At 38.6% G+C, this 22,575-nt stretch overlaps 1 protein-coding gene and 1 long non-coding RNA gene across 2 annotated transcripts; both read right to left on the bottom strand.

Moving 5' to 3' along the window:
• Positions 1 to 7,920: 7,920 nt before the first annotated feature.
• On the bottom strand, positions 7,921 to 10,074 carry LOC147567651 (uncharacterized). Its single transcript, XR_015237846.1, has 3 exons — positions 9,035 to 10,074; positions 8,219 to 8,883; positions 7,921 to 8,064 (listed from the first exon to the last, which is right to left on the bottom strand). It is a non-coding gene; the product is annotated as an uncharacterized LOC147567651 (long non-coding RNA).
• Positions 10,075 to 19,498: 9,424 nt separating this feature from the next.
• Positions 19,499 to 20,725, bottom strand: LOC147567650 (uncharacterized). Its single transcript, XM_086657460.1, has one exon. The coding sequence runs from the start codon at positions 20,723 to 20,725 to the stop codon at positions 19,499 to 19,501; it is 1,227 nt and encodes a 408-aa protein (XP_086513586.1).
• Positions 20,726 to 22,575: the final 1,850 nt, after the last annotated feature.

The following is a 22,575-nucleotide window of genomic DNA, read 5'->3' as shown; positions in this document are numbered from 1 at the left end:
CCTTTAAACCTCTAGGTTACCCCTAGAGGACGGGTGTCGTCTTGTGAGGGTTTCCATAGATGACACCCACAAACATCGTGGTTTCAAATACACAAGGGTCCAACATCGAAATCATAGATAAGCATGATTCATATAGTAAAGGGTTTAAGCATGTCAACACATAATGAATCAAGTAAATAAGTTCTTGTAAAAGCTAAAGGCCCCTTCACTAATGATCTTACCCTAAAATGCAAGTGTGGTGGTCGCTATGGGGAACCCAGAATTTGCTAAGGGGAGATCGGCTGCACCTTAAAGACTCATATTTTCGGACGATCTTAGCCTCGAACCACATCGAAAAAGGGGGATTCTCTCACCATTTCCTTTCCATTTCTTATTCAATCATCATGTTTAGCTAACTTTAGTTTGTCGATTATATGAGATGAAATGTGATGAATTCGTGACTATGTTTAATATGATTTGATGTTTTAATTATAAATTGATGTTCATTTATTTCGATTATCGGTTTGATCGTATTTTCATGTGTCTTGTCAAGCACTTCGCATAGTTAATAGACGAAACGAAGTATTCGATATCGATCGTAGTCTAAGTCATAATTTCATGTGTCTTGTCATGCACTTCACATAGTTAGGCGACTAGACGACACTTTTGATGACTCGGGATTAACCGATTTAGACGTTTGTTTGACTAAGTATGATCTCCGGATATATGTAGTACTTAGAGACATCTACTTTAGGCATCGAACATCGATTGTACTTCGACACATTAAATCGAACTACACATAGTCGTAGGTTTATCATTATGGATTCCCGGACTTTGACACCTCTCTCACTTATTTGTTGCCCGAATCGAGTCTTACCGTCTCTCGACTCTTGTTCCTCCGACTCTTCTCTCGAATCTCTCTCGCCCGTTTACTTTTATCGTTTAATTAGTTTATTTCTTCTCTTATTACTTATTCAATCTAAAACCCCCATTTATCTTTGTTTCCTTTCCTATTTAGTCTAAGTTAGCATTTGATACATAGACCGGGGGATAAGACCCTTCGTTATCCAAACTACCAACTTATCCTTGGATCGACTCCGGTTTTACCGGTTACTACTTGATACCTCCGCTTGGGTGTGCAACCTTTTTGGGTGCATCAAGTTTTTGGCGCCGCTGCCGGGGATAGGTTTAGTAGTTAGGATAGCGTTTGTTGTTTTGTTCATTAGTCTTGTGTTAGTGCTTTCTTAGACGATTTCTCTTTATTTATTTTTGTAGTTTTTTATCTTCTTTTTAGGTACCGTTTTCGAGAAAAGAGCCAAAAGTGACATAAAGGCGAAGGAAAAGGAAGGATTCGAGAAGTTTAAGAAGAAAGACGAATGAAACGAGAGGAGCACTCGATAGTATCGCATTCTATCTCATCTTTTTTACTTGTGTGATTGTTTAGTTCTATAAGTGTTTGTTCCCATTTTTTGCGATTGTGTGTTAGTATCCTTGAATATAGTGAGATCATGGCAAGTTGGTCATTTGATGATAATGACATTATGCGAACCCTTTCCAACACTAGTCGACCATCTACAAGTCATCAGGACTACACAAATTTACATAGGAATGTTCCGACTAGTGATAGGAATAGGCGAGTTGAGCCTGACCGACCTAGGATGACCGTGGGTGAATATCGACGGATGTATGGAGTCGGTCAGACTCGTCATGAACATGGTTTTAGGGATTATGAGCATGAGGGTAACCAACCCCGTAGGAGTCTTCGAGACTATCGACAAGAATTTGGGATGACCACACCTTCATGTATGGATTTGTCATTTGATGATAACTGTAGTTCCATTAGTATTGATCGACCACGTCGAAGTCTTCGTGACTATCGACAAGCATATATGAATGGTTCACTTAGGGATGACAATTCCCGACTCGATGATTTCACTCAAAGAGTCGAGTCTAGGTATCCACATGAAGGTAGTGAAGAAAGGACCATGGAGACCATTAGCCCGGTTTGTGCTATTTGTGCGAGCTTAAATCATTTGACCGAGTATTGTCCCATGATCTGTATTCCGCGAGAGTCTTCGTCTAGTTATACTCATGTGCCTTATTACGAGGAGATGTCTGAAGAAACTCTCCAACCAATTTTAGAGTACCAAACTAGATTCAATCGAGATATAAAAGAGATCACGGAATGGATTCTCCATATTGTTGATAGAATTGAGTCGGAGCCTATCATCGACGAGGAAGGGGTTTGCGCACCCCAAACTCAAGAAGAGACTATGAATGATGGTGAGGGTAATACACCTACCTCTAGTCTTAAGTTAAATTTCGATGAAGCTCCTGATAGACCATTTGAGATTGAACAGACAGATGACCCTTGTTGCTCACTCCCTCGACCATTGTCATCTCACCATGATCGGACTACATTAGATTTTAATGTTCAGGATGATAGCTCTACGAGCAAGTTTGGGGATCACACGATGTTGAACTTTCCAACTTTTACCACTTGTGATTATTTGGATGGGTTATGTAGAATGGAAGGTGTTATGCCTAACTTTGAGGCTCCCGATGCCTTTAAGGACGTCGATGACATAGTAGTTAGAGATATAATTGATTGTTTATCGGACCATTTACCTAAGGAAGTTACTGACCTTGACTTGGTCCCCGAGCTTATTGCCTTACCCTTAGAGTCTAGTTCGACCTTCGACATGATCTCAGAGTCGATTGTTGACCCCTTATGGGACACTTCGGACGTCTTTCCTAGCACATCTAGGGACTTAGTGGATGTTTTATCCACTAAGCTTGAGTTTGACTTTTTACCTTCGACTGACTTCCTGACCCTTCATTTGTATGTCGATCCTTTTGACGACTTTTTAGTCGTCGCCCCTAGCATTTATGCGTACTTAGTGGACCGTGCATCCACTAAGTCTGGGGATGGTCTCTTTTCGCTTTTAGTCTCACGTGCACTTATATGCTTCGATATTATTGTGAGACTTTTAGCATTTGTATATAGCTTTCTTTGGGTTGATCCCGAAATCTTTCGTCTTTTGCTATATGATCGTTAGCCGATTAAGATGGGTCTTGATGTTTGTGGGTAGCATCTCTAGAAACCCTCCGCGAGACATAACTCGTGCTCTTGTGTGAAAACAAGAGAATCAAAGGCTAATTGCATAGCTAAATGCAATCGAGTGATTCCGCGTGAGTGGTCATTTTATATGGTCTTGCTTTTTATGTGCTTCATTCTCATTATGTTTTGGATATTTTAGGAGCATTTCTTATATGTTTTACTTCTAAAGGCGTGGTTTGTTCCAAGTTTGGGGATGGCGTGAGCTTGGCATTAACTTGGAACCTCGTTATACATGAGCCTTGGTAGTATCATCTTTTATCTCCTTCGGTTATGGTAATATCTCTCCACTCTTCTCTTTAAATTGATGTGCCTCTTTATCTTTTGGTGAGTGTATGCTTAGAACATTGAGGACAATGTTAGTTTTAAGTTTGGGGATGCGGGATATGACCATAACCAATGCATGACCATGGGTTTCAAAGACAAAAGGGTTCAAATTAGCCAAAATTTGAAAATTTTGAACATTTTGAACATTTTGAGTAGATTTGCATGTCATGTGATTGTAGTGATGGTTTTAAGAATGTTGATGCATATGTGTCGAGTTAATGAGTTTTGTGATTGCTAATGGTCTTTGCATGAAAGTCGACTCAAAGAACAAGAACCCTAGCCTCCTTCCTCTCTCTCTTGCTTTCTTTCCCAAGCTAGAAGATGAATCAAGAAGAAGATGAATAGTGACCTTGACCCCCAACTTGTGTTTCCTACTCAAACCCTAGGGTCCCTTGACTTAGTCAAACCCATAAGGCTATTTTGACTTGGACCATAAAGAAGGGTGCCCATAAAATTTCTACATCTTTCTTTCTTCTTCTTTTTCTTTGTGGGCTTTTGGCTTGTCTTTGGGCTTGACTTGAATTCAAATTAGAAACAAAGGAGAGTGCCTTCAAATAAAGACCTTGGCTTCTTTCTTTCATATCTTTTCCGTCCGAACTCGGAATTGACTTCCGTTTTCACCGTCGGACTTGTCATTGCCTCCACTTGTAATTTGATTTGCTTGAAGTCATTTTCTCTCGTTTTCGGCACATGAAATGATAGTGACAATTCGTTCCCTTTATTTCGATTTTCATGTCTAACTCCAAAATAGGTACCTAACATGAAAAACACATAAAATATTATTGATAACACTCGAAAAGGAATAATTAGTCTAAGTTAGGCTCTCCAAATGTGACATTTTAGTGTCACATCAAAGTGTCATACCATAATGAGAAACATCTATGTTCCGAAGCCACAACGCCTTGATTCCTAGTTTAGTACATTTCGCCTCGACTTCGGCCTCACGGGCATACACTCCAAATATGAAATCACTCAAGAATGGTTCGCTCGTATGTGTGAGTGTGATCACTAACATGGACTCAACACATAAAAAGGGGTGAGGACAACATTTTGGAACGAATGATCTTCGAAAAGGAATTAGCCACTAAATAGAGTGGGGAAACTCACTCGCCATTCTCACCCATTCTACCCTCTAAGAATGTCTTATAAAGGTTAACAGATACTAGAAATGGATGATGATGGTAGATTCCCGAGAATGTCGACCTCTTCATGATAGAACCTCTTAAGCACTTTCACATTTGTTTCTTGCTTCGAATACTTATTCACTAACACATATGTAAAAACACATTACTCACACAAAGGAGCTAACACATGCTCAAACATACTCATAAACTACTTTTATTTCAATCTTGCTTTTTTTTTTTCTTTTTCTTTTTCTTTTTCTTTTTCTTTTTCTTTTTTTTTTCATTCTTTTTTTTTCTTTTCTTTTTTCTTTTTCATAACACAAATACAATCAACCAAAACAAAATACAATACACATAACTCTATTCTTGCAATCAACTTTTCATTTCATACTTGCTCTTGACATTCTTCATTCTTTCTTCTCGTGACTTATAGTCATTCCATAAACCCTGTCCCAACTTTCGATCAACCAAAAACGTTAAAGGAAGCCAGCAAGATACCTCCTCCTTTAACCAAGAAACATCCAGGCAGACCACGTTCTGTAAGAATTGAAAGCTCTGAAAATTTAAAAAGAGACAGCGGATATGCGGTAGGTGTAAAAAGCTCTCTTATCACAACCATGCTTCGTGCAACGAAGCGATTTAGGGATTGAAATTGTTTTTATATCAGCAGCAAAAACTAGGGGCACTCTACAACTTTGAAAAGCATTTACAGTGTTGGAGCTTTTCAAATTTTTGAAGAGAGTCATATTTTAGCCTTGTGCTGCTTTGATTTTTTTGTATCTTTTGTCGAACTTAATGTATTTGTGTTGCAACTTAATGTATTACATTATATTTTGTTGATGTGTATTGTGCTTGAACATAATGCATTACATGAAACTTTTAGTTTTGTCCAGTACATTATTTTATTTACTAGAAAATTTTAGTTTCCCTGGATTTATAATCTTTATTTCTAAGTTTTGTCCAATATATTATTTTATTTACCGGAAAGTTTAAGTTTTCCCATGATTTAGAATATTTTTTTTTTTAAGTTATGTCCAGTACATATTATTATTTACCGGAAAGTTTAAGTTTTCCCGGATTTTAGAATACTTTTTTCTAAGTTTTGTCCAATAAATTATTTTATTTACCGGAAATTATTTGTTTTCCCGGTATTTTTTTCCTTTGTTTCTAAGTTTTTTCCAATACAATTTTTTCTAACTTTTGTCTAGTACATTATTTTATTTACCGAAAATTGTTTGTTTTCCCTGGAGTTTTTAGGGAAAATTTCTAAGTTTTGTCCATTACATATTTTTATTTGCCGGAAAGTTTGATTTTTCCCGGATTTTAGAATACTTTTGTCTAGTAAATTATTATATTTACCGGTAATTATTTGTTTTCTCGTAAGTTATGTCCAATAAGTTATGTCCAGTACATATTTTTATTTACCGGAAAGTTTAAGTTTCCCCGGGTTTTAGAATATTATTTTCCAAGTTTTGTCCAGTAAATTATTTTATTTACCGGAAATTCTTTGTTTTCTCGATATTTTTTATGGAAAATTTCCAAGTTTTTTCCAGTGCGAACATATTTTTGACTAACAAAAGTTTCACATAAACACAACCATAAGTTTCACAACCATAAGTTTTTTCCAGTACTTAGTAAAACTTAAAAAATTTCACACTAACAAAAATTTCCAAGTTTTTTCCAGTACTTAGTAAAACTTAAAAAACACAACCATAAGTTTCACATAAACAACTATTTAGGACGCTTCATTTATCATCCTTCTCCATACCTCCTTTGATTCATCCAAAATTTTGAATGTTACTTCTACCCTCTTTGTTCTTGCTTTGTCTGCATAAGTTTCCAGCTGCGAGCAGCACCCGGCAAATTGGACTGGTTGCTTATGTTGAAGATATCCTCCAACTGGAGCATTACGTAGAGGCCACAGTCTAGACTGTTTGATTAAAAAAAGATGCAGTTAGTTTAAACTTGATAACTACTAAAGTAAGGAAGCAAATTTTAGACTCACCTATCCCCTTGCTGAGGGCAATCAAGCTCCTTTACATAGGTTATCTTTTTCGTCATCCTTTCTTTAGCGTAAGACCCACTTCGTTTGCATGTGCACTTTATCTTTATCAATGTTTCTGCCAGCTGCGATGCAAATTTCTTTGCATTATTGTTGCATTGGTTAGCCAGGTTAGTGTCACGCTGCAAAGAGTTGTAGTGCTTCCATTCATTCTCTTCGAATTCATAGACAAGCAGAGTCCAGTGATGACCCTCGAATGAGTCATCTGTGTACGGAGTTTTCAGTGGTGCGCACAACGTTGTAGTATGATCTTTGATGTATTGCGCTTCCAGCCGCTGATTTAATGGACCTCAATACTTGTCTGACTCCGCTCTTGTTTGATCAAGGTCTGCAAATCGTTATATAATTTAGACTACTATTTACTCAACACCATTTAGAAATTAATTATATGTTTGACAAGGAAACTTACAAAAAGCAATGAAGATAGGAAAATAACTTCTTTGTTCACGTCTCTGGCGTCCTGTTCCAGGTGGTCCTCAAACCAGTCTAGCTAGTCACATCCCCGATTCATCATAAGTTCATCCAAACCTTTCGCTTTCAGGCAATGTTCTTTATCCTTGTTCCACACTTCGAGGTTGTACAAAGTAACATACATTTCACCAGCCACACAATTATTTTCCAGAAAGATATACATTTACTACACAAATTGTTTACCAGACATTTTTTGTTTACCAGACATTTAATTATTTACCAGACACTGAGTTATTTACCTTGTCCACCCGTATGTCATGAATTCTAGCAGTAGTGATTTTTCTTTCTTTTGCACGTAGGGCTATAACCCTCCCTTTTTCCAGTTACTTATTTTTTCTTTCACTTCTTTCTTCATTGTTATCGACTCTATATCAATCACAGGGAATGTAATGGCAGCTGCTTTGGATGTTTGTTTTCGTGTTCTGGGATTATCCTTTACCCTTTTGATAATAGATGTTGTCTTAGTCATTGACCCTTTGTGTTTCTTCGATACTACTCGTTTTGGGGGGCTGATGTGCGGTGATTTAATTTTTGTACTTGTTCCAACACGATCCAAGTTTTTGGATACTTGTTCCACCGATGCTCTCTCCATTTCTGCAATATCAGATAAATTCTGTTCAGCTGTTTTACAAACCTCATCTTCCTTCTTCTCCATGTCCGGCTGTGGTGATGGAGTCCATACAATAATTTGCGTCCCAAAGTTAAGATCAAAACTTAGGAAATCATTGGTATCATCCTTCATACTCTCTGTCAAATAATGTATATTCAGAAAAATAACGTTTTAACAAACTCGGAAACTTTAATTATTTCACCACATAATTTACCAACATTAACTCTCTTGTAAGGCATCTCTTTTTCAATAGTATCATCCACCCACCCTGGCTCCTCACTTGACAAATTGATTCCAACCTCATCCTCATCATCCATCTCAGCATCGCCTTCATCATTCAGCTTGCCTTTCTTTGCTTCCTCTCCCTCATCGCCTTCATCATTCAGCTTGTCTAATTATCATTATTTGTAAAGAAAAAATAATTTCATTTACCATACTTATTATACTTTCTCAGAATAAAAAATAAAACTGAAAAAAAATAATATTTCCTGAGAATATAAAATATAAAAGAAAACTATTTCATTTACCATCCTCTTTGCCATCGCTATCATCTTCGTCACTGTCTTTAAGTTGATACTTATTAGTCTGATCATCCTCCTTTTCCTCCCCCTCATCTTTCTCCTCTTTCTCTTTCTCCTCTTTGCCACTTCCATCCTCGCTTCCATCTTTCTCCTTATCATCTTCGTCACTGTCATCATCTTGTTCCTCATCATCATCTTTTTCTATACCCTCTTCCTCACTTTCTTCTCCCTCATCATCATCTTTTTCTATACCCTTTTCCCCCTCATCTTTTTCGTCTTTCTCTTTCTCCTCTGTCTTCTCTTTCTCCTCTGTCTTCTCTTTCTCCTCTTTCTTCTCTTTCTCCCCATCTTTTGGATCTTCAATCTTACTCCTTTCCCTTACGCCTCTGTGCGTTTAGCTCCTCCACGTTATCCGCAACCTTGATCAGGCCATCTTCTCCTCTAACCTGTTCTTCTACAGGAACTAACAAGCTTTGAAGGAGTGCTGAATACGCTTTGTAATAATCATCCCTATCCTCGCACGCTTCCAATAGTTTTGCTTGAAGTTCGGCATTTTCTTTTTGTAGCTGTTCAATCTTGAGAAGCAATTCATTTACCACTGCTGTGTTCTTTGGGGTTGACAGCAACTCTGTTTCTTGATCATTTGGTGGGTACACAAATGATTCACTAACCTGATTTAATGTACAATAAACGAATTTATTTACCAGGAACCAAACAATTACTAAGAAATATTTTTATTTATCACGAACAAAACAATTTAAAGGTTCATTTTTTATTTACCAGAACAAAACAATTTCCCATTAACACTGATCAAATGTATACCTGTTCCGCAGTAAGAGTTGCAAGCTTCTGGTAAAATGTATCGTCTATATTCGTCAAAGACCACCTCACAATCCTAGGCACCTCATCCCTAAACCTCTCTTCTCGATCAAAACATAGAGTATGCTCGCAAAACCACAGCTATAAAAAACATAGAGTACGAGACACATGAAGTTAAGTTTGAATTTAAATGATAAAAATATACTCACAGGAAGTAATACAAGGCACCCTGAAGCTTTTAGTGGGTCGTTGGGGTACTTATTGATTCGATCGATCAGGTATGAGTGCACTGCTGTTGGCCAACACAAACTTTGAATTGATTCCATTGATTGCAAGTTGAATAGAATACGCACTGGAACCGCGTAACCTGATAGCGGAGCAAATAAAACATTTGCAGAAATAGACATGATGATCAGCCTGATCACATCCATGTCATCTTCCTCTCCGTTGACAGCAATTCTCAGGGCATTGGATATTTGTATGCATGATACCGAACCAGGGATCTCACCGAAGTACTTCATACAGAAATCTATTTCTGGCTGCTTTAGTGCTCTATTTTTAGGGAAAATTTCTCTCACCTCTCTTGACAATGGCATACCTAGAATTAGGGCCACATCTTCAGGTTTCACTTGCATTTCTTTCCCCGCCAATGTAAACCTTTCTGTCGAACTAGAATAAAGGCAGAGAATTTCAAAGATTGCCTTGTTGGGTTTGTTTATGTTATCCCAATCTTTTTTGTCTTCAACAAAAGCCATCACCAAATTTTTGAATGGAGTAGCTCCTAACAACTCTTTTTGTCTAGTCGACATCTTTAGATAAGTGGTCTTCAATTGTCTCCATGTATTACGAAGGGCATACTTATAAGCCTTCGGCAACATTGCTGCAAGGTTGGCTGGTCGATTTTTCCGTTCACCTGTTGAGCTTCTAACTTCACTTTTTGATTTCTTTCCCTTCTTCTTTTTACTACTTTCTTCTCTTTCTACTGGAGCTTTTCTCTTGCCTTTTGCATGCTCTTTTACTTCAATGGTCTCAGCAAATTCGACCTGTAAAAAATTTACCAACCAGGAATTTAGTTATGTCACACATTACAACAAACACTTGAAGTGCATGGTCATCTTTACCAGGAACAAAAAAATTCAGGAAAAATTTATATTTACCATGAACAAAACATTTTACAGTAAACAAAATTATTTACCAGGAACAAAACAATTTACTGTACAAAATATTATTTCCCATTAACACTAGACAAATCCTTATCACTTGGAACAAAATAATTTCAGTACAATAAAATATTTTCAACGAACAAAACATTTACAGTAAACAAAATTATTTACCAGGAACAAAACAATTTACTGTACAAAATATTATTTCCCATTAACACTAGACAAATCCAAATCACTTGGGACAAAATAATTCCAGTACAATAAAATATTTTCAAGAATAAAAAACATTTACCAGAAATTTATTTATTTACCAGGAACAAAACAAATTATTTTTTTTTCAGTTACATACCTTCTTCTTTCTTGGACTTGTTCTTCTAGCCAGAATTTCTTCTATAGGTTTCTTTTCCCTTTCTGATATTGCTCTGGCGGATGTTGGTTCTTTGATTGTCACACTCTTTGATTTCTTCGTTGTATTGTTAGTTTTCACCATATCTGCGTCAAAAAATGAAAGATCATTCACAAATTTTAGGGTTTCTAAAAACTTGTATCAAACAAACAATAAGAGATTATTTCTAAAAAGTTTTAGCGTTTCTAAAAACTTGCGTCAAAAATTGAAAGATCATTCACCATATCTGCGTCACAAATTTTAGGGTTTCTAAAAACTTGTATCAAACAAACTTGTATAAAAAATGAAAGATCATTCACAAATTTTTTGTGAAGAAGGAAGGTTAGGGGGATGAGATAGAAGTAAAACCTACTATTTCTCGGTCTTTTTGCTTCAAATCTTGTAGATTTTGCTTCAAACAAACTTGAATTCCTTCTTCAACTTAATAGCAGTAGCTGTTCTTCAGAAGTAAAAGTTAAAGGATTTTGGATCTTTTCTTGAGAACTGTTATTGAGAAGGAGGAAGATGAAGGATGAAGGATTTTGGAGGTTGGATCTTTTCTTGAGAACTAGCAAAATGGCTTGGATAGAAGAGGCGTGGGATGGACTAGGCGTGGGAATGAAGTTAATGTGGAAGTGACGTTTCCTGCAAACGGTCACTTCCGTCCCTCCATCCGTCAGAAATCGCGCCAAAATTTTTGCCAAATTCCGGTTAAATTTTGATGGAACGGGTCGTAAATACGAAAAACTTGGAGGCTCTTTGCGTAATTTTAAAACCCAAACTGACACATTGGACCTCCCTTTTATTTATGGGCAACCGTGGATGGGAATCCCATTTTGGGCCTCGTTTTGGACGTCCAGCCCAATCCCCCTATAATTTATTGGGGACAGTATAAATTAAAAACATACCCAAAGGTAACTTACCTAAAAAATAATTTTTTTTGTCGAAAGCCTAAAAAATACAGTAATTATCGGAAAATTTAGAGTTCTGATTTAATGAGTTAATAACCATCAGATTTCCGTGAGATCTGTTAGGATCTCTCCCTCACGTTTAACTGTTGACCGTTCTCATTCCTTTAATTTCTCCAAATTTTACGGCAGTTAAGCATAACCCAACAAAATTAAATTATTACAAAATTGTCATTAATGTCAAAATCAAATTTTTTAGTTTGTTGCAAATTTTCAACAGAACTATGAAGCTGGGGTTTCATTCTGTTTATTAGTTCTTGTTATTTCTTCTCCTTGTGAGCATTTCCTAAGAGTGTTAAGGGTTTTCTTGTTGGAAATGTTAAGGGTTGTTAATAAAGTACTTTGTGGCTTGTTGTTAGAGTAGTTCATTCTAGTGATGTAACTGTGGTGTTAGTTTACAAGTAATGAATATAAGTTGAGAAGAGAAGATAGAAATGGAGGTTGCCTTTAGAAGATTTCTGTTAGGAATTCTGTTATGAAAGCAAGTCTGTTAGAATGTTGTTAGAAGTTAATTACTTTTCTGTTTTAGCTCCCTCAAAGTCTATAAATACTCAATGTCTTGTAATAGTTCAATTAATGAGAATTTCATTTCATTTTATTTTTCATGGTATCAGAGCGGGAATTTAATTAGTCATCTTCTTCAATTTGCTCTCTCTACTGTAATTCTCTCTCTCTAAAATTCTATTATGGCTTATTAATCATCTTCGTCAAGTTCAACTTCTTCAATTACTCATCTTTCGAATTATGTATCAGAAAAACTATAGCTCAAACTATCTGATCTAGAAAGATCAGTTTATTTCGATTTTGATAGGAGCTGATTTATTTGGTTATGTTGATGGCTCTGTTGTTGCTCCATCACCAACTCTGATTGAAGGTGGAAGAGAAATACCTGATCCCTGAGTTTTTCTTGTGGCGAAAGACTGATAGTTGTGTGAAATCATGTCTTAAATCCACTTTCAGCCGATCCGTTTCAGGTGATGTTCTTGGACTTGAAATTGCTCATGAGATTTGGAAATTTCTTGCTTCTTCATTCGTTGAAGAGTATGAATCGAAGATTACAACTTTGAGACATCAAATTCAAAATGTTAGAAAAGGAGATTCATCCATTAATGAGTATCTTCGACGAATTAAATCTCTTTCTGATGCTCTAATAGTAGTAAATGAAAAGTTGTCAGACAAAGAATTATGTAGAATTGCTCTTCAAGGCTTAAGTAAAGAATAGTTTGTAATCATCATGCATGATAGAGATTCGAAGATATCCTTAATTTGCTTATTTACGAACTAGACTTCTTCATCATGAACAATGGCTAACTTTACAAGAAGGAGATGAAGTGAATTCTGCCTATTTTGCTAAGAAAGAACAAATGAGATACTCAGATCAAAGAAGCAATTATTCTCACTCTCAACCATTAGGTCGATCACCTTCAGTTCATAGAGGTAATTTCTCTCAATCTCAGCAATTTCTTCCTTCTAATCAATCCTATATGAATACTATAGCTTCTAAATCATATCATCCTGGTTTTAAGGCTGGTGAATTTGATTTCACAACCATACCTTGTGGTATTTGTCGAAAGTGGAGGCATTCTGCTTCAAAGTGGAGATTTCGGTATGCTCCTTCTGATGAAACACCAAATAGCCATAATCCATATATTAAGTATAATCATAATTGCCATAATCATAACCAATACAACAATAATCATAACCAATACAACAATAATCATAATCAATACAACAATGTTCAGCCTAATAATCATAATAGCAATGATTAAAATCAATTCAAGAAGGCAATGGTCTATAGCAATCAACACAATCAAAGTAAGCACAACTTTGCTCGTCTTTATTTGTTTGAGGAAGGAGAATGTTCAGATCAAAATCATCATAAAATTGATTTGAATCCATTCTCAAATACTAAGGAAAATATATATGATGCAAATTTTGGTATTATGGTTGAAGAATTTGAGCAGGAAGAAGCTCATATGGCCTTTCTAGTCCATTCAAATCATGAGGATACCTCTTCTTCTTCTGAGCTTACTTCTGAATGAATTTGGCTAGATGATACAAGTGCCTCTATTTATATGACACATGATATTACAACAATGTCAAATAAAAAAGAATACAATGGAAAAGGATTCAGTCATGGTGGGTAGTGGGATGTGTATTCCTATCAAGAGCATAGGAGATGCTAATCTCAACACCTCTTCACATAATTTTCATTTGCAAAATGTCCTACTAGTTCCTCATATTCAAAGGAACTTACTTTCTATCTCCCAGTTTACAAGAGATAATCAATGTATAGTCCAATTCTCACCATGGGGTTATAAAGTAAGGGATTTATGGTCTGAGAAGGTTCTGAATGAAGGTCCCATGGTGAATAATCTCTATCCTATAACTTTTAAAGTTCACCAACCTCAATCTTTAGTAAGTGCTTATACTTCTGTATTGGTTGCTCCTTCTTCTCTTTGGCACATGAGACTTGGTCATCCCTCAGACTCTATTTTACATCTTCTTCACAGGAACAAGGTTATTCATATTGATATCAAAGACTCAGAAGGTTCATGTCATTATTGCAAATTGGCTAAGAGCAAGTCCTTGCCTTTGGCTAATTCTGAATCTTTTACAGCATCACCTCTTTCTCTTATACATTGTGACATTTGGGGTCCCTCTCCTGTGTCATATAAAGAAGGTTACAGATACTTTATTCTCTTCTTAAATGACTTCAGTCGACATGTGTGGTTGTTCCCTCTTAAATTGAGGTCTGACAATCTTCAATGCTTCAAGAAGTTCCAACAGTTAAGTGAGAATTTGTTCTCTACTTCTATTAAACAATTCCAAAGTGCTGGTTCTCCTGAGTTAGCTAAGGGTGATTTCAAAACTTTTCTTGATCAAAGTGGAATTACCTTTAGATGCTCCTGTCCATACACTCCTCAGCAGAATGACAGAGCTGAAAGGAAGAACAGGCATCTAACTGAAATTGGTAATACACTTCTTTTTCAATCTAATGCACCTAAGCATTTTTGGTTTGGAGCTTATTCTACTGCTATCTATATTATAAATAGGTTCCCACAAAAGTACTGAGTAGTATGTCTCCTTTTGAAGTGCTTTTCGGGAAGTTACCTGACTAATCTTTCTTCAAAGTGTTTGGTTGTGCATGCTATCCCCATTTAGAAGCATATAGAGATGATAAGTTGAGTCCTAAAGCTGTTCAATGTGTGTTTCTTGATTACAACTTATCTTTTAAAGGATTCAAGTGCTTAGACTTGGTCACTGGTAGAGTTTACATGTCTAGGAATGTGGTGTTCTCAGAACATGAATTCCCATTTAAAAGCCTGGTTCAGTCTCCTGTCTCTACCACACCACCTCTCACCACACCTCTCCAGGTACTTGAGTTTCCCTTACCCTCTTTAACACCAAATGCTTCTAATTCTAAGGTACAGGCTACTACTAGCTTTGCTTCTTCTACCAATTCTCAATCACCTCCTCAACCAGCTCCTGGTATGATCACAAGGTTAAGAAATAGGATAGTTAAATCAAAATACATACCTGACCATGTTACTCACTTCACCATCAGACATCCTCTTCACACATCATATCTATCTGTTCTTAATAGTCTCAAGAACCAACTACTTATAAACAAGCAAGTTTGTCTCCTCAATGGTGTCAAGCTATGCATGAAGAATTTCAGACTTTTCAACATAACCAGACTTGGTCTTTAGTTCCCTTTCATGATGATACGAATGTGTTAGATTGTAAGTGGGTATTCAAGATTAAATACAGGTCAGATGGTCAAATAGAAAGGTTTAAAGCCAGGTTAGTGACAAAGGGCTTTCATCAGCATGAGGGTTTGGATTATACAGAAACTTTCAGCCATGTGGTTAAGGCAACCACTATCAGGACTGTGCTGAATGTTGTTGTCTCCAACTCTTGGCATATACATCAGCTTGATGTATCTAATGCCTTCCTTCATGGTATTTTGGAGGACACTGTCTATATGCAACATCCTTAAGGATTTGTTGATCCAGAGAAACCAAATCATGTTCGTCTACTTCACAAGAGCCTTTATGGTTTAAAACAAGATCCTAGAGCTTGGTTCAATAGATTTGGCAGCTATCTATTGTTTTTTCCAGATATTATAGTTCTTCTATTGTATGTGGATGATATAATTCTCACAGGAAGCTCTATGTCTTTGTTGGATCAACTCATTTCCAATTTCAGCTCAGAGTTTGCTATGAAACATTTGGGATCCTTGCACTATTTCCTTGGTATTGAGGTCACTTATGACACTTCTTCTGCTGCTATCTTACTAACCCAAAAGAAATATGTCTTGCAATTACATAAGAAATCTGATCTATTAGATTATAAGACAAGCTCTACTCCTGTTTCATCTAGTAATAGGCTCTCTAAGCTTGATGGGACTCCCTTGCCTGACCCTACTGTTTATAGAACATTGGTGGGTGGGCTTCAATATCTAGCAACCACAAGACCAGACATTTGTTTTGCTGTCAACTATGCTGCTTAGTTTATGCAGCAACCCACTGATTCTTACTTCATGCTTCTCAAGAAGATTTTAAGGTATTTGAAAGGGACTGTGGATTGTGGAATCACTATCACAAAGGGTGACAGTTCCAAATTGATTTCCTTCTCTGATTCAGATTGGACTGGTTGTCCAGATACCAGAAGAAGTACATCTGGGTTTTGCATCCTGTTAGGCAACTCTTTGGTGTCTTGGGGTTCGAAGAAACAACCCACTGTTGCTAGGTCTTCGACTGAGGCTGAATATAGAGCTTTATCTTTCACTGTGGCTGAGCTTTTGTGGATTTCTTATTTACTCACTAAAATTCATGTAGTTCCTTCTTTGCCCTTTGTGCTCTATTGTGACAATGTGGGTGCCAAGGCTATTGCTTCAAACCCTGTGTTTCATGGTCGTACGAAACACATTAAGGTTGATTACCATTTCTTAAGGGACTTGGTGGCTAATGGTACTGTTTTTATCAAATACGTTCCCACTGAGGATCAACCTGCTGACTCGTTCACAAAGGGTCTTCTTCCAAGTCAGTTTGTATTCCTTCGCACCAAGCTCATGTCCCTCTCGGTTCCTGATCTTGAGGGGGGATGTTACAGTAGTTAATTCTAGTGATGTAACTGTGGTGTTAGTTTACAAATAATGAATATAAGATGAGAAGAGAAGTTAGAAATGGAGGGTGCCTTTAGAAGATTTTTGTTAGGAATTCTATTATGAAAGCAAGTCTGTTAGAATGTTGTTAGAAGTTAGTTACTTTTCTGTTTTAGCTCCCTCAAAGTCTATAAATACTCAATGTCTTGTAATAGTTCAAACTAATGAGAATTTCATTTCATTTTATCTTTCACTTGTTTCATCATCTTTATTTTTGATATTCGTTTTGGCTTTGTTCATCCAGTATTGTTTTTACGTCTTCATTTTGAATCATATTTAGGTTTATTTAGTTTTTATATTTTAAGGTTTTGGTACAGAGCAAGAGAACCATTTTCAGTTATTGTTTGGAGACTTCACCAGTTATTTGATAAAACCTTCATTGTAAACAACTTTGATATTTAATAAGTATCATAGATTGCTGACCTCGGGGCTTAATTTTTAGTGATGACTACGAAAGTGGGCTGGAATCTGATTCACATACGTTTTTTTGTTATCAGAACGTTTACATGGGATCTTTGGCTTATGTTTCAAAGATTGCAATTTGATTTGTTATATGCGATGACCTTGTTTACGAGACTCTGTTATTGTAATCTTGTTCTTATTTGTGTAAACACTAGTTATATACTAAAGTTCAATATCTCTAACTTAATAGAAATTTCAATAAAAAACTGATAAAACTGGCATTTAGGGAAAATAATGAGTTTTTACACACTGTGGCAACTTAAATAGTTTAATTTTGATGGGATATGTAACCTATTGTGGACGGTAGAAAATCACACAATTAACAGAAGGTCGATTGGTGGGCCACCGACAACTTGGGCTTTAGACCTCGAGAATGACGAAGTTCCGGTTGGACCTATAGACAGACAAAGACAAGCAGAAACCGTGAAGTCTTGGGGACACCGGAATGGTGTCTTGCTAAGGGCACTCCGATGATCAAGTCAGCAAACTATAAGTAAGGTAAATATTGATCAATTGAATGTTGAGGGTGTCACCATGTTGTATCGTCGGAGGATGGCTCGACTCGTAGAATGGCCGAAGCTTCGATTCTACGGGATAGTTGGTCGGATTGATCTCTTGGAGCAGGTCGAGAGGTCGTCTCGATCGGAGATTCTGGGTAATGGAGAAGTGGGATGTAATAAAGACTTTAGAAGGACTTCCAGAGTGATGGAGCTTGAAGATATAATGTCGTCGTCTAGAGTGATCCCCTAGAAGATTATCCTTCAAGTCTTATGGAATTCGAAGGTCGGTTATCGTCGTCTAGAGTACTGATCAGAAGATAATAAAGGAGAGAGAGAAGAGTATTCAGTAGTTTTCTAGTGAGTATTCGATGATATTCGGAGTATGAGTCTCTTTCTATTTATAGGCGACTGATGGACTCGTGGAGTCTATCAAATCCAAAGTACTTGGGGTCGAGGGTGCCTCCGAACCCTAAGGGAGACTCGTTGTAGCCGTCGATCTGTCGCCTATAGCAATTTGACCGTACGATTACGCCGCCTCCACTTTAGACCCTTCGTAGTCATAGATGACTTCGAGATATTTGAGGTGACGTGAAGTCTTCAACTCACCTAGGCAAGTGGCATGTAGCGAGATCTTCTGAGTTGAGGTTGAATCGACAACCCGCAGACTCGGTTAAGGGTGACCAAGGGGTGCTTGGAGCATTATTACTTTTGATGGGTTATTGTTCGTCTAGATGGGTTCACAAGGGCCTAGAGCCATCTAGACCTCTATTGGGTCGAATTCCACGTTGGAGAGTGTCTAACTAGTAGGCGAGTGGGCTAAACCCAAGTTATATTTATTCGAAGTAGGCTGGGCCTAGGCGACGTTTAGGCAAAGTGGGCCTAGTACGATTTTTGGCCACTACAGTTTGTCCCTCACTCTCTAAGTTAGTGATTTGTTCACTTAGAGAGTAGATTTTGTATTCCCGAGGAGGTGTCGGTGTTCAGCGTTCTATGAGGGAAGTTCTAGTATTATGCAAAGTTGTATGATGTGTCTGAAATATATTCTCTCGTAGAACATATGACTTGGTGTCGAAATTTGTCTTCGCTTTTATAGAAATTTTTAAAATACGCTAATATTCAAAGAGATAAAAAATCGGACAGCTACCACGACCTTATGAAAAAATTAGTCGGACGGATCCTGCCCAAACTACCGAAAGGTAGTTTGGGGGAACCTCCTAAATTGCCCACGGTTAGTGGGTGGAGGAGGTTTTCTCCAAACTACCTAGGGTAGTTTGGGGGAGGATTTCTTCTAAACTACCATAAGGTTGTTTGGAGGTTTCCTCCAAACTACACCAGGTAATTTGGGGGAATTTCCACAGGTAGTTTGGTGGAGATTCCCTCCAAGTTACCGTGAGGTAGTTTGGAGGCTTCGTTCAGGCTACCTGTTGGTAGTTTGGAGGAATTCCTCCAGACTGCCTTTCGGCAGTTTGGAGGTTTTCCCCTCCAAACTACCGTGGGTAGCTTGGGGGATCCTCCAGACTATCGTGAAGCTGTCTGGAGGTCTATATAATTTTTTGATTTTTTTTAATGTGTTGGTCTTCCGAGAATCAAATTGTAAGCTGAAGGGCAGTCTAACACTACAAACATCGTGTTAAGGTCGATTCCTCCTGCGTAGACTGGTAAAGTGACCTTTCTAAGTGTGTATTTCTGTTCACCACTAAATCTGATTAAGAATAGTTGAGCGACGGCAGATGCTAGATTCCTCCAGACCCATACCTTTTAATCCATGTAGAAACAAAACGTTAGTCGAAGACCCATTATCTACAAGTATACGTTTAACTTAACAATTAGCAATTGTAAGTGAAATAACGACGGCATCATGATGAGGGTCAATGAGAGTAGAAATTTCATTGTCTAGGAAGCTAATAGTTTGCTCAGTATAGAAGGGCCCTGTGGTTGAGCCGACGATTGGGTTGACTGCAGCTCGAGCACTTCTTTTGGCGGCTGAGTGACTGACTCCACTTATTTCTGATCCTCTTGTTATGACTAGGCATGTTTTCGAGGGTGTAGGCTCCTCTGGTTCTCTAGTCGGCGCGTCTCTTTTAGCTGATGTGTTTTTTCCCTCGTCCGTTAACAAGTCTGTGAGATGACCTCTCTTAAGCAACTCGGCCACTTCGCGCTTGAGAGCGATGCATTCAACGGTGGTATGTACATGGTCACTATGGAACTCACACCATTTAGAGTTGTCTCGTTTCTCACTTGGGGTCTTCGTCTTTCCTGGCCATCGGATATTGTTTCGCATCCCCTTCAAGATTGCTACAACTTCAGCTGGTTCAACGTTTAGGTTGTACTCTGGATTTCTGGTGTGAATTTGTCCTTGTGGCCTTTCGCTAGTTCGACTCGGTGGGTCGAGTGGTTTGCTGTTGTCTCGGGGTTGAGGTCTTCTTGAGGTAGTATACGGCTCTGAGTATCTACCATTTGACCTACGATCTGTTCGTCTGAAACGACGTTCTCGGGATCGTTCATTGCTAAGGTAGCGTCTGCTTCGATGGTACTCGTCTTCTTCCCAACGGATCTCTACCCAAGCTTGAGCAAGGACGTCCTCCATGGTGGTGCAGTTGAACTTGGTGAGTTCTTTGTAGAGTTCGCTATCTGCAAGTAACTCTTTTTGAAATGCATCCACTGCCGTCTCTTGGTTGCAATGGGAGATTGAGACTTTTTCCCTGTTGAACCTCCCCACATAATCTCTAAGTGGTTTACCTCGCCTCTGGCTAAGTCGGTAAAGGTCTCCAAAGAGCTTCTCCAACTTCTTACTACTGGCAAACTGTTCGACGAACGTGTTTGTTAGATGGGCAAATAAGGCGATGGAGTTATTCGGCAGGTTGGTGTACCACTGGAGAGCTGGACCATTGAGGCTCGACACGAAGCTTTTGCACATGCAAGCCTCCCTAAGGTCCCTAGGTATGGCTGTAGTGAACATCCTCCGTTTGTAGGAGGCGATATGGTGGTCTGGATCAGAGGTGTCGTCATACATTCTCATACTAGGGAAAGATAATTTCTTCGGCATCTCCACCAAGGCGATGGTGTCGACGAAAGGGGCGTCTGCATAACTCTGTGGTAGACTCTTTCAAAGCGGGGTTGGGACTCCTGGAATGCGAGTGATCAGAGCCTCTACCTTTGCCAATTTTTTAGCCATCGCCTGATCCAAGGGGGTTCCTGCAAAGCTAGAGTTAAGAACGTTAGTCAACAGACTAAAAGGTAATCCAATAGGTGGAAAAGTAGGAGTAGTAAAGGAGGATGAGAAGAGAGGTGCAGTCATCTACTGCGATTGTTAATGGATTTGAGATGAGCTTTGGAAAGACGATAGCAACGTCGTTGCCGGGATCGTAGTATTAGCCACTGGATTCGAAATTGAGACGCCAATGGTGCTAGACTGGGCGGTTGGTTGGCTAGAGGAGTTTCCTACTTTAGGGCTCACCAAAGTTTGCATGGGGATGACTGGAGTTCGGAACCTAGGTCTTGTTGGACACGCCATGGTGAGTTCAGTAATTTTTTCTTGAAGTAGTTGATTCTCTGCTCGAACCAGAGCATTCTCTTCCTCCAGGGCCTTAAACTTTTGGGAGTTTTCTCGCATCTGAGCTATGAGTTTGGTGATCTGGGTCGAGACGTCGTGCGGTGAGGTTACCATTCCTTCTTCCATTGATGAGGTTGTTTGAGATGTTAGTTGAAGGGGCCCCACGGTGGGCGCTAAACTGTGGATACAATTAACAGAAGGTCGATTAGTGAGCCACCAACAACTTGGGCTTTAGACTTCGAGACAGATGAAGTTCCGGTTGGACTTGTAGACAGAAAAAGATAAGCAGAAACAGTGAAGTTTTGGGGACACCGGGATGGTGTCTTTCCAAGGGCACTCCGACGGTCAAGTCAGCAAACTATAAGTAAAATAAATACTAATCGATTTAATGTTGAGGGTGTTACCGTGTTGTATCGTCGGAGGATGGTTCCACTCGTAGAGTGGCCGGAGCTTCGATTCTACGGGATAGTTGGTCGGATTGATCTCTTGGAGAAGGTCGAGAGGTTGTCTCGATCGGAGATTCTGGGTAATGGAGAAGTGGGATGTAACAAAGACTTTAGAAGGACTTCCAGAGTGATGGAGCTTGAAGAAATAATATCACCGTCTAGAGTGATCCCCTAGAAGATTATCCTTCAAGTCTTATGGATTTCGAAGGTCGGTTATCGTCGTCTAGAGTACGACCAGAAGATAATAAAGGAAAGAGAGAAGAGTATTCAGTAGTTTTCTAGTGGGTATTCGATGATCTTCGGAGTATGAGTCTCCTTCTATTTATAGGCGACTGATGGACTCGTGGAGTCTATCAGATCCAAAGTACTTGGGGTCGAGGGTGCCTCCGAACCCTGAGGGAGACTCGTTCTAGCCGTCGATCTGTCGCCTAGAGCAATTTGACCGTACGATTACGCTGCATCCACTTTGAGATGACTTCGAGATATTTGAGGTGACGTGGGGTCTTCGACTGACCTAGTCAAGTGGCACGTGGCGAGATCTTCTGAGTTGAGATTGAATCGACAACCCACAGGCTCGGTTGAGGGCGACCAAGGGGTACTTGGAGCATTTTTACTTTTGACGAGTTATTGTTCGTCGAGATGGACGTTCACCAGGGCTTAGAGCCATCTGGACCTCTAGTGGGTCGAATTCCATGTTGGAGAGTGTCTAACAAGTAGGCGAGTGGGCTAGACCCAAGTGATATTTATTCGAAGTAGGCAGAGCGTAGGCGACGTTTCGGCGAAGTGGGCCTAGTACGACTTTTGGCCACCACACCTATCATATGTTTATCTACCTTCAAATTTGGAGAAATTAAAGGAATGTTAGTCGTCAACAGTTAAACGTGAGGGAAAGATCCT

The sequence above is a fragment of the Eschscholzia californica genome, unplaced genomic scaffold (genome assembly GCF_041429995.1).
Source record: "Eschscholzia californica isolate CP2 unplaced genomic scaffold, dmEscCali1.0.p SCAF_1, whole genome shotgun sequence".
Taxonomy (NCBI): Eukaryota; Viridiplantae; Streptophyta; class Magnoliopsida; order Ranunculales; family Papaveraceae; genus Eschscholzia; species Eschscholzia californica.
The sequence above is the reverse complement of the archived record's forward strand: the minus strand, read 5'-3'. Positions and strand labels throughout refer to the sequence as shown.

Excerpts from the sequence above, each read along its gene's own strand:
- LOC147567650 (XM_086657460.1), bottom strand. The coding sequence starts at position 20,725 with ATGCCGAAGAAATTATCTTTCCCTAGTATGAGAATGTATGACGACACC.